This window comes from Felis catus, chromosome A1 (genome assembly GCF_018350175.1).
Source record: "Felis catus isolate Fca126 chromosome A1, F.catus_Fca126_mat1.0, whole genome shotgun sequence".
In the NCBI taxonomy this organism is placed as follows: Eukaryota; Metazoa; Chordata; class Mammalia; order Carnivora; family Felidae; genus Felis; species Felis catus.
The window spans coordinates 221,786,371-221,799,586 of NC_058368.1; the positions used below are offsets into that span (position 1 = coordinate 221,786,371).

Consider the following 13,216-nt stretch of genomic DNA (forward strand, 5'->3'; position numbering starts at 1 on the left):
AATTCTCTTGAGGGTCCTAAACACAACACAGTAGTAAAAAAGTCAATAGGGCAACCTCACCAGATATTAACACTTAAAGCTGCTACTGTAGTGCCTAAATTCCATAATTCTTTCTACTTTTTCCCTGAGTTTCTTTGAAATATTCCATAATATAAGGTTCTATCTGCTTTCCCCCCATGTCTATCATTTGTACATATTATCCCTATTTTTTCATTTAATATTTTCTGTATTCTTTATAGTTATTTTCCCTGCATCTTTCTAGTGGTCTAAAAATTTGCAATATATATTTTGGTGATACTTAATCCTAGGTAGTGTTAAAGGTCAGGTTGTCTCCGCTTAGAATTAATGAAGTGATTCATGAAAGATAGTTTCTGATAAAGAGAGTAACACATGATTTCTTTTTCTTAAAGTGAGGTTTAAAAATGCTTCATTATGTAGAGCCCAATTTCTCATTTTGTACAACTCTAATCACCCTTTTGTATTCTGGTTTTTATTATTTAGCAGAGAGCAAACTAATTTTATATTTATGGACTGTTTTCTTAGAAAATACTGAAGACTCAGATAGCAATTGGGAGAAAACATTTTATCCGTAAGGTTATATAAAATATTCATTAAGATAAAACAGTTAATCCTTTTTGAGCACTGCTTGCCTTATCTCTTTACTTTAGCATTCACAATGTGAATTTTAATATATATATATATTTGCAAAAGACACATCTGATAAAGGACTGTTCTCTAATATATACAAGAATTCTTTAAAGTCAAGGGTGAAGGAGATGAAATAGAAGGTGAGAAACTATTTGAATCGAAGGGAATAGAATTGTGTGAACAAAAGTAAAGAGAAAAGTTGAGTTTGGGTGAATTTCATTTTCAGATTTCTTAACGCTAGTTTTCAGTTATGTAATTTATCAGAGACTGGATTTACATATCTGTAATCTCTCCTTGATCTCCACTAGCCAGAAACTCAGCAGAAGCTACCCCCAGTGAGACACCTGAGTATGTATAAGCTTTAGACATTCTCTTATCCAATTATTTATCCATCAGAATCTCCCATTTACAAGCAGATCTATGGTGAGGTTGACAATGTTAGAGAAAGGCAACACCTTTACTAGAATTCCCTGCTTATTTTCATTGCACTGGGAATGAAAGAAGCGTTCCCTCTAAATTTACATCAATGAAATGATTAAGAATAATTAATTTGAAAGGTTGTCGATAGAGAAGATAGAGATTTTAACTTGCCATGATGAATGAGAAATTCCTTTGTGAATAAGCTTATTTTGCTTTCCTCAAATGACCAATCCATTGACAATCAATAAAAAGGAGCTCCTGCAAAGAACGTGTAAAAGTGGACAAGTTTGCTTTTATTTACCTTGGGTGCCACCAATATATAGTGAATTTGATTACCATCAATATATAGTGACATTGTAATAGATAATTTGTTCCTGGCTTTGAGCCGGGCACTTTGGTGAGTTTTGTTGAAACATTATAACTGACATTATTTTATAGAGGGAGAAACTGAGGCTTAGGAAGATCCAATTATGTCTTCAGTAAGGATGAGAATAGGATTTAACCATAAGCAGCCAGATTCTAAACGGAGAGCTAAGTGTTTCCCTTTTTCAGTGCAATTGAAATACTCACCTAAGTTTTTGAGTTGCTTTGCAATTTTAAGAAAATTGTTGAAAATATAATTAAAATTTCATAGTTTTGAGTAGCTTATTAAACAAAATTTGGTAGAAAGCCAAAACAAGTCAGTAAAAATGTACAATATTTAATCCTTTAAATATGGTAACCATGGACTATATTATACACTTGAAAGTATTCTAAACACTTTATTTATGTTACCCTGATTTAATTTTTTTTAATGTTTCTATTTATTTTTGAGACAGAGGGAGACAGAGCATGAGCAGGGGAGGGGCAGAGAGAGGAGGAGACACAGAATCTGAAGCAGGCTCCAGGCTCTGAGCTGTCAGCACGGAGCCTGACGCAGGGCTCAAAGTCACTGAGTGTGAGATTACAACCTGAACCAAAGTCGGACACTTGACTGACTGAGCCACCCATGCGTCCCTGTGTTATTCTGATTTAAATCTTACAGCAACTTTAACTAAATCTGAAAAATGTTTAATTGAACTGACACCATTGACATTTATCAGGCTGGAAAAGCAAAAACCAAAACATACGGTTGTTTTATTAACAAATTTTTGGTATGTATTGAAGTTAAATTTTATTATTTGAGATTCAGTGCCTTTCATTTTTTTAGACAACCACAAAGTTCTTATAAGATTTAGACAAAATTGAGGATTTATTGACAAAATTCAATGGATCTGTGATACAGACTTACAGGTCTAATTTTTATGTGGATTGACCAATCCATTGATGAATTTGCTTTTATTTTTAGACAAAATTTTATGTTATTCTAGTGATACACTCAAGGAAATCTCAATGGCTAAGTGTCCAGATACTAGTTAGGGTGATGTGTTACTTTGAAGGCTATCCTATTATATTTCATGCTAACTCCTCAAAATGACAAAACATCCAAATTTATACATTTGTTTATAACTGACTTTTTGCATTTACCTTTTGCCTGCTGGAGGTTTCATTCTTTGCTTTATCTTGAAATGCTGAGGGAGTACCCCATATACGGCACACACATTTTATAGCTCGTTCCCTTCTCGCTATAATTTCTTTAATTGCTTTTATAAATAGACTTTTCTCACATTTATTTGAAATTTCATATTATTTTGATTTTTAAATATCAGTTTCTTTATTTTATTATTTTCATAAGTTTTATTTAAATCCAAGTTTGTTGACATATAGTGTAATTTAGTAATTCATAACTTACATATAATACCCAATGCTCATCCCAGCAAGTGCCTCCCTTAATGCCCATCACCCATTTAGCCCATCCCCTACCGAATACCCCACCAGCCACCTTTAGTCTGTTCTCTGTATATGAGTCTCTTATGGTTTGTCTACCTTTCTCTTTTTATCTTAGTTTTGCTCCCCTTCCCCTATGTTCATCTGTTTTGTTTCATAAATTCCACATATGAGTGAAATCACATGATATTTGTCTTTCTCTGACTTACTTATTTTACTTAGCACACTTTTACTTAGTACTTTACTTAGTACACTCTAGTCCCAACCATGTTGTTGCAAATGGTAAGATTTCTTTCTTTTTGATCACTGAGTAATTTTGCATTACACACACACACACACACACACACACACACACCACATCTTCTTTATGCATTCATCCATCGATGGACATTTGGGCTCTTTGCATACTTTGGCTACTGTCAATAGTGCAGCTATAAACATTGGAGTGCATGTGCCCCTTCGAATTAGCATCTTTGTGTCCTTTGGATAAATCCCTAGTAGTGCAGTTGCTGGGTCATGGGGTAGTTCTCTTTTTATTTTTTGAGGAACCTCCATTCTGTTTTCCACAGTGGCTGCACCAGTTTGCATTCCCTTTTCTCCACATCCTTGCTAACAAAGGATCAGTTACTTTAAATATATCATAGATATAAAAACCTCTCCCTAGAAAATATTATAAGACTAGTTGATGAGTTAAGAGAATGTGAGTAATTTTCAGAATGTAAAGGAGCTAAAGAGTAAACAAACTGCAAAGAGGAGATGAAGCTTTGTTATCAGAAAAAAGGGAAATAAAAGCCGTCTTTTAAATATGATGTCTATATTTGGGTGTCAAATGGTAAATTACTCTAGCTAGAATGTCTGTAGTGCAGAGACATTTGGCCACAGCCACTAGAGAGTAAATAATTCCAACTGTGACTTGCATCAGCAAACATTTGATTCAGTTCAAGGAAGTAGTTAAGTTGAAGGTACCTGAAAAGGGCTTCGGAATTAATGTTTGAATATTCAAAGATACACATGAAGTAATTCCATGCTTGAAATATCATCAGACTATTATTAACAACAGTCAGGTGTTTTATAACATAATGGAACTCATACATACAAGATATGGATAGAACAGTAAATTTGGTGATGAATTCTGAGTATTCTATAGAAACTAACTGTAACAACAAAGCAAAATGCAATTATTTCACTATTCTCATTGGAGAGAGACTGTTAACACCAATTAAAATAGATAAATTAGATAAAAGAAGTAAGAAGATAGAATTTTATAATAAAGAAGCAATAAATCTGCCTGGAGGGATTTGCTAAGGCCCACAGGGAGAAACATGGGCAAAGGCATGATCACATTCCTTCCTTATTTAGTCAGATAGTGCTGTCCATATTTTGTAATACATGAGAAACTGAAAGTTCTGTTTAATACTGAAGCTCTTAATGGCAGAACCCAAACTGAATCAATATTTGCCTAACCTTTCCTTTTTTCCCACTAGAGCGAGCTGCTTCTGAGTTTCTGGGTATAAAACTCTAGGGACAGATAAAGTTGGCATTTAGATACATAAAAATCTGATGCACAGTCAGAAGACCACATGTGACTATTTATTTTTTTAATGTTTATTTATTTTTGAGAGACAGAGAGACAGAGTCTGAGCAGGGGAGGTACAGAGAGAGAGGGAGACACAGAATCCGAAGCAGGCTCCAGGCTCTGAGCTGTCAGCACAGAGCCCCACGTGGGACTCGAACTCACAGACTGAGAGATCATATCTTGAGCCAAAGTCAGATGCTCAACTGACTGAGCCACCCAGGCACCCCACCACATGTCACTTTTTAAAAATGAGTGAGAGGGTCCCCCTTTCGCTGCATCCTCGTCAACAGCTGTTGTTTTCTGAATTGTTAATTTTAGCCATTCTGACAGGTGTGAGGTGATATCTCATTGTGGTTTCGATTTGTATTTCCCTGATGATGAGCGATAAAAAACTAAGAAACTCGTAAGCAACCTGGAGGGAAATTAAAATATAACAACTCTAATTTTAATAAAAATGTGGATTATGATGTATTTCTCTTTCTTTAAGGTTGTATTTATAAACATATTATGTGCCTCCAAGTGGAAAATTTAAAGACAGTAGATTTATGACTTTATTAAATAATTATAATTTTATTTATTTTTTTTAAAAAAAAATTTTAGTGTTTTTATTTATTTTTGAGACAGAGAGAGACAGAGCATGAGCAGGGGAGAGGCAGAGAAAGAGAGGGAGACACAGAATCTGAAGCAGGCTCCAGGCTCCGAGCTGTCAGCACAGAGCCTGACGCGGGGCTCGAAATCATGGAGTGTGAGATCATGACCTGAGCCAAAGTCGGACGCTCAATCGACTGAGCCACCCAGGCGCCCCAAATGGTTATAATTTTATAAAAATGTTTCATTTCACAGCAAACAACAAGAGAAGCTCTCTATACTGTCTATGATATAACGTTTAATTTTCCTAAGGGGAAAGTTAGAATGAAGAAGAGGATTAGAAAAAAACAAAACAAAACTAAACTAAAAGGGATTAATAGGAAACTAACAACTAAGATGTAACAAAGTTTGAGAGAAATGTTGGGATTTCTAAGAAAAAAAATTAATTGTGATTCTTGATGAAGCGACTATAACCTAAGTGTTGTCGTATGTGCCTTAGGTTCTCAATAAAATGTTTGTGAAAATAAATTGAATGGGATTTACTTTCATTTAATTATCTTCCTCAAAAAAAATGAAAAAAACAAAACAAAACAAAACAGTGACTAAGACAGAATGAAGAGATTCTGGTTATTATCATATTAACAAAAGAAAATTTTCTACCTTGACCTGAACCATTACTCCTACATCTTTATTGCTTAAAGAATGAGATGTAATACTTTTAGAGTAACTCTGGACCATCAAGGACTTTTTACAAAATGTGTTTGAGAATTTAGCTTTTTCCATTAACCGTGAGAAAGTTATTAGGCAAATTAAAAGACACGATTTTAAGGAGAATGCTTACCTAATGGAGAGAAGAAAACTTTTTAAGGCATTTCTGAAAACTCATTTACAGAAAAGTAATAAAATTGTACCCTGTCAAGTGGTCTGCAAAGATTAAGTTAATGCTTTAATTTTTGATTTCTATTCAATTGTGAAAACAGGTTTCTTAGCAACGGTGGTTGCATACTTATATGAACTATACATTTATTTCATTATATATAGATCATAAACGCCTTTTTTAAAATTTAAATCTCATCTACTTACCAAATAAGGGTAACATGATTCAGATTCTCTATCTCAGGGGTTTTCTCATTTATATAGGTGAGTGAGGCCAAATTAGACAGTTCATGTAATACTGTTGTGAGCAGTTGCAATTAGAATATCCTTCTACCCTTAGATTGGCTGTGGACTGTGACAAACCTAAAGTAAACATGTGATCTACACTCTGGAAGGGTGTATCTCCTGAAAATAATCTAGACATTTTAGGACACGGTCATGTCTTCTCTGAAAATGTGTAGGAAATGTAGAAGTACCTCCATTTCCACTTCATTGATGGGGGTCATTTCTTACTTGCTATATTGGGCAAAACATCACAATTTAAAATGGTAGTTGTTGCCTCATGGTTATTGTTCAATCAGGCACAGGGATCAGTCAGTCACCCAAAGGTAGGGCATCAGGACGATGCCAGGACGTACTACAGGACCTACAGTCTTGGAGCCTGATCAGTTATGGGAAGATGCTGAAGATATTTAGCTGAGTAGAAAATGTTCAAATAAGTTTCAGTAGAACTCCAGAAGGAGGCAAAAAGCTTCCAGAAAGGATAACATCCGGAGAAAGGAGGCACCAAAAAATACAGTGACAGAGCTAAAAATTAGACGCCAGACAATAGTGGATGAATGCCAAACGAAAAACACCATTGTGTGAACTAGGGCCTGGATGTTTGTGCTCATGGTTTGTACCCCAGGGGTCTGTGTGGGAGCTCTGTGGTTCAGGAATTTTGAAGTTGAAGACTGTGAATGTCACAACTTGGTCCCAGTAGTAAGCATATGTTTTTATGTTAGGGAATCTTTTTTTTTTTTAATCTGGGAAGTAAAACGAAATAATCGGTAATGTGGAAAGAGAAAAGGGATACACACACATGTACACACACGCATGATTCCATGCCGAGTCCCACATATTTTATTTCATTTCATCTTTAAAACAACACTCACTGTTACTGTTAAGTGGACATCGTTTTCCAAATAGAAGACAAGGAGACTAGGTATCAGAGGGGAAGGATTTTGAAACTAAAAAACAGACTCTTGACCAAAAGAAAAAAAAGATGGTTACCAGAGAGGAGGTGGGTGAGTGGATGGTGGAGGGGAAATCGGTGATGGGGATTAAGGGGCGAACTTGCTGTGATGAGCCCCGGGTGGTGTAGGGCAGTGTTGAATCGCTGTATTGTACACCTGAAACTTATATTACACTCTATGTTAACTGGAATTTAAATAAAGACATAAAAAAAAAAAAGAAATTACCATCAACTCCCTGGCCCTACCAGATTACAAATTATCCCCCTTGATAATGTTCATTAGCCATAGAAACATGCCCCACCTCCTCAGTGTACTTTATACCACCTTCCTTGACCTAAATCTTTGAACTTTTTCCATATGATTGTGCCTTTCAGATATTTTTTCATGATTCCCAGCAGCTTATAGTTAGCTCCCCCCCACACACAACATGGTTTTGCTATGGCTGTCGCAGCCTCCTGAAATGCCTTTCCTCCTGTCCTCACTTTGTCTACCTCACTCTTGTCCCAAATGATTCCTGTATCACTTTCTAATGTCAGCAAATGTCATGTGAAGGAAAGTTTGCCTGAACCAACGGGTGTTGAACTGGGCGTCTTTTCCTTGCACTCCTGGTGTGTTCTCTTTCCTATCAGGCGCTGAAATTGTCTGTGTCTCCCAACTGGACTTCTCACTGGTGGGCATTGTGCTTTACTGTATTTCTCAACTCTAGTATAGTGTCTAGTATATAGCAGGCACTCAGAAAATATTTAGTGAATTGTACAATTGGACCCAGTTTCTCTACACCAACAATTTCCTCCAGAAATGCTATAGTCACTAAGGAGATTCAGTAGCCATTTTCTTCTAAATTATCCTTATGCTCAATTGAATAAAGATACTGGAAAGGGGTTTTGTGAGAAAATGCTTCCTTGTTCAGAAAAGGAGATTATGTGATAGGGAGATAGCTCTATTATACTCTATCCTCTCTGACCTGTAAATGTGCCTTAAGTTCATTTATATATTTATTTCTGTAATATTCATTTCTGAGAGCATTCCTATGAGACAGAATGCAACATTGAAACCATGAGACATCAATGCCTTCTCACCCCTCAAATCAACCACGAAAGTATCCAAAGCAGACTAACGGCATGGCCCATACTCTGATCCTAGCAGTTACTAACAAGTATTAACAAGTTAAGAGTCATAAATATCATCTATGAAAGCAATTGGTTTTAGTCTAGCGCTGAAATGAGATGCAAACTAACCCCAGTTTAATTTTTTTTAGTGTTTTTATTTTATTTTTGAGAGAGAGGGAGACAGAGCATGAATAGGGGAGGGGCAGAGAGAGGGAGACACAGAAGCTGAAGCAGGCTCCAGACTCTGAGGCTGTGTGAGGCGCTAACTCCCAGACTGTGAGATCATGACCTGAGCCGAACTCGGACGCTTACCCGACTGAGCCACCCAGGCGCCCCCTCTAGCCCCAGTTTTAAATAACCAACTTGTCAAAACAATAACTTTCTACTTTGAAATGCATGGCTTAACTAACTCCACAATGAACAACCGGATTCTTTGGCCTGGGGATTTAGATGGGCTCACTTCGATGATGTCTGTTTGTATTGACCTAGTCATGATTCCCAGGCCAGAGTAATGGCGATAAATATATTGCACGTTGAGCCTTTTGATGAGCAGAGCTCTTTCACATAAAGTTCGATTTAAAATTGGTAAGACTACATAATGATAATTATATGGAAAAGATTGACGACGTGTGTCAAATATCCGCTCTAAAAGTTTCTATGTGAACTGAGGCAGATTCCTTAATATCTCGATGATTCAGTTTCCTCATAGGCAAAGTGGGGAGATGAATAATTCTTATTTTTTTTTGGTTTTTGTGGGGATTTAATAAGGTAATACAGGTAAGCATTTAGAACATTATCTGGTACATGCTAAGATTTCAAAATGCTTATTACTATGATTGAAAATATGTGTTTGAAAAAGACTTTTCACTCTATCTATCTGCTGCATAAAGATTTATATAATTGCAATTTCTGGTTTTTGTAATTAACTTTCTTGGAATGTTTTAGTTCAGCTTCTTCACATAAAGAAGGTAACATCTGTTATTATCAAAAGGTTAACTAATAAAGAAGATAAAGGGACATTGCTCACTGTTTGTTTTAGAAAGTTGTACTGACATAGAGTAATAAAACAACAGTGTCTCCTTTAAATGTATTTGAGGGAAATACTTCTCTATAAATTCCACAGTGTCAGTTACAAAATTGCCCCTTAGTTTCCATAATATGATTTTTTTCCCTATCTGTGGAAATGAAGATTCTACCTCTGTTCTGGCCAAAGTTCTTTGTAGCTGTATCCAGATGTTTCCCCCACCCCTAGTTCTTCCCGCAGCCACCATTAAGGAATCTTTTACTGCTTGGAAAAGTTTTAATATTCAGCAGGTTAAGGAAACCCATGGTCAGCTTTAGAATTTTCGTCTCTGCTGAGCTTTCAAGGTGTCAAGACCCTAAAATAATATGAACAGCAGGAGTACTAAATCTTTCATTATTTCCAGTTTCCCCTTGAGCATACTGACTTTGCAATAAAGAAGCTGTCATTTACACTCTTCTTTATTGCAAGGTGGGTAATAGCTACAGGGAGAAAAATAAGGAACTGTGTCAAGTTAGCCTGACTGCCATTATGATTAATGTGTAATCATTGCACATTTGCATCTACTCTTTTTATATACAGGTACTTCATAGATTGGAAGAGTGATGGGGACAGCTACTTTACAATAGATGGAACTGAAGGAACCATCGCCACTAATGAATTACTAGACAGAGAAAGCACCGCGCAGTATAATTTCTCCATAATTGCGAGTAAAGTTAGTAAGTATGGCATGGACAGAATCAATGTTATACTGCAGTTCTTTGGATTGAACACTCTTAAACGAGTCCCTGCTGAGGTGTTTTTCATTTTTGGACTGACAGCTGAGTGGTCTCCTGGGGAAACTCAGAAACCTGTTCCTTTTCCTCGTAGCGTAAGTCCGGAGAAATTGTGACAGCCGCCAATGAGCCCTGTTTGCAGACTTGCATGAATATCTAGCAGTGAGTGCATTTCATTGTGTGACCTCATCCCTTTCAATGCTGTGCCCACAAAAATCTGCCCGCTTTCCAGCTTCTCTTCCACGCCGGACCCCTGTATACAATATTGGGAGCTTCAGAGGCCAGGCAGGAGGAATTCATTATCACACAAAATAGCCCATTCTGAAATATTTTCTCAAACTGAAGAGAGTATTCTTAAAATCACCCCTCTTCCTTCTCTCTTTCTCGTAGAATGTAATTTTAATGTGATTTTTTTTTTATAAATGTCACTGTGGAATATGCAGGAGCCATAAGTGGTTTTCTTTAAGGAATCCCTCAGAATCAATAGGATTGCTAGGACGGATCCCTTGTGTTGGTGTCTGCTTGGTCCAGAAGACAATCCTCTAGACTGAAAGTGGCATGGGCCATATATGTTTGTCTGGACAACCTAGGATATTATCGCAGCTCCCTCAGGTAACAGATTAGTCAGGGGAATGGTGACATTTGGTTTTCAATGTAGTTTGCAAAATGAGTGCATCTCCCAGTCATCTGCTTCTGGTCTTGTGAAAGGCTTGGAGAAGTCCCTTCTGAGTGTCTTTCATTTTATTTCCTTCTTATTTTATTTTGTTCATCTGCTACTTTGGCAGCTAATTTCCTTTTTCTGTGCAGGGGAGAGCTGAATGTGAATATTTCTGTTGAGGGGTTTTTTGTTCAGTCTCCACTCAGTGGGTGTAAATATTAAACAGTTTCATTTATCTTCAACAATTGTGACTACACAAGAATAGTTAGACACCTATTCTCAGGCCTTAATGATGTCTTTAACCGATTTCATTACTTCTAGGTTATTCTGATTATTAAAGGTCAGACTTACAAAAAAGAACATGCAGCTTCCACCTTGTTTCTTGGAACACTGACCTGTCACATAAAAAAAAAAAAACTGATTACCCTGAGGCTACCATTCTAGAGTGGTCACATGTGGGTGGTCAGGTTGACCATCCCAGTTCAGCTCAACCTTCCCATCATACCTTCCAGGGTGCTGGGTATGTGAGTGAGACTGTCTTGGAACGTGTACTAGCTGAATACCACAGTGTAACATCCACCAATGCCGTGTGAAACAGAACATGTACCCAGACCAGCCCTGCCCGGATTCTTACAACGTTGTGAGAATGTCTAAAACAGTAATTATTTCAAGCAACTACATTTTAGGGTTATTTGTTGTGGCATGGCAATAGATAACTGCAGAACTCAGTGACACCGTAAGTTGGAACTGTGACCCCTCGCTTGTAGGGTACACGTTCTCCAGCCTGTCAGAGTGGAAAAGAGAGAGGGAAACACACAAGTCTCTCTTATCTGCCCGATATGATACTCCATTGGCTGCCACTGCTTCTAGGACTAAATGGACTGGCAGGAAAGGCTGCTGCCCAAACATCGTCTTCTTAAGTGAACTTTGAGTTATCTGACGGTGCGGGTTCTGGGCATCCCATCTGCATAGGAACGTGATATGAGTACTCAGTGGTACATCTTCTGGCTTCTCAATTCCATGGCCCCCTTGCATAGAAGGCAGTCTTCTTGGGTGAGTTTATAACATGATTTCTCAATTTTAGCTTTCGGTTTGCCCACTTGACCCTGAGGAAATTCACCCATCCTTGTTACGCTGAACAGGTGTTTTACAAGCTGCTCTTGTACCGTATGATTTCTCTGTCCTGCCATCTCCTTACAAAAATATGTCCTCTGTACTCAGGCTTTGAGAGCAGATCATCCAGTCAGCTGCCAGAGCTGCTAGAGCAGACATATCGTCAAGAGAGAATGCTGGTCTTCCCTTTTTGGAGGACACCTGTTTTCTTTAGGGTGTTTTCCTGAAGACTGCTTTCGGGCTTGGCATCTTTTTTCTCCTCCTATATCACATCCGATTACAGTTACATTTGTTACTCATCATTTCTTTCATGTCAGCTCTCATCTATTTTACTCATCGAGTCTTGGGGGATAGCTTCACTATACTGTAGTTAGAAAATAAAGTTTAGCTTTAAGATCTTCAGCAAATGTGGTCAAAATAAATTGTTTGTGTTATAGACTATAAGACCTTCTTGAACCATTCACTCTAATGGCTTATACATAATAAGTGACAGCTAAGCAGAGACAGTTTCTTTAAATAACTTTTATTTAGCAAAGACATATTGTCCATAATAAAAGATCATTCATTAGAAAACTATCTAATCTTACTGAGACTTTCGTCTTAATACACACACACACACACACACACACACACACACACACACACACACAAAACGCACATATTTTTCAAAGTAGGACTAGTAGGCTTCTGTACATTAACTGAAGATGAAAGTCTGCAGATAGTTCATTAGTCACCTGTTCTGTAGTTCTGGAAGGTCTCTTTCTCCCCAGTGGCTATGTAGACCACGAAAACATCATCATTGCACGATAGTAGCACGTCTGACACCTCCAGCCAGAGCCTTGTGCTCCAACTTGTAGAAGATGAGATGAGAGTTTGTGCTTTCTCAGTGAAGCAGGCACCACCGATTCTCAATTTTAGATTTTTCATATTTAGAGAAATTCATTTTCTTTTAGCTATCGACATGATTGGGGCACATGCTGGCTCTAGAATTTACTTAAATGCAAATTAGGAAACCCTCATGAGTAGATTCTCATTATTTATGTTGGCCCTCACTGGGAAATATGTAGAACTGGGATTTAGACACATAACACATAAATACATACACACACACACACACACACACACACATATATATAGATATATATACATGTATGTATGTATATATATGCTACATATGTATATATGTCCATATATATCCATATATATAATCATTTCTAAAATATGTATCTCCCTGATCTGTTCTAGTATCTGTTCATAGACCACTGTATTTTAGAGTCCTCAAGGAAGTCTGCTGGGGTAAATGCTATGCAGTCATGTGAAAAATAAAGAGACTAAACACATACCTCATGATAATTAAAGATTTACAGTAAGAATAGCTTATTGTGGGCTT

The 13,216-nt window shown here is 37.1% G+C and overlaps 1 protein-coding gene across 4 annotated transcripts in view; it reads left to right on the plus strand.

Moving 5' to 3' along the window:
- CDH12 (cadherin 12) overlaps positions 1–13,216 on the plus strand; it is a 1,052,064-nt gene that overhangs the window by 1,011,682 nt on the left and 27,166 nt on the right. For all 4 annotated transcript variants that reach the window (XM_019812450.3, XM_019812457.3, XM_006928094.4 and 1 more), the window contains one exon: positions 9,862–9,998. In XM_019812450.3, coding sequence (XP_019668009.1) covers positions 9,862–9,998 — 137 coding nt within the window. The remainder of the gene's footprint in view (positions 1–9,861; positions 9,999–13,216) is intronic.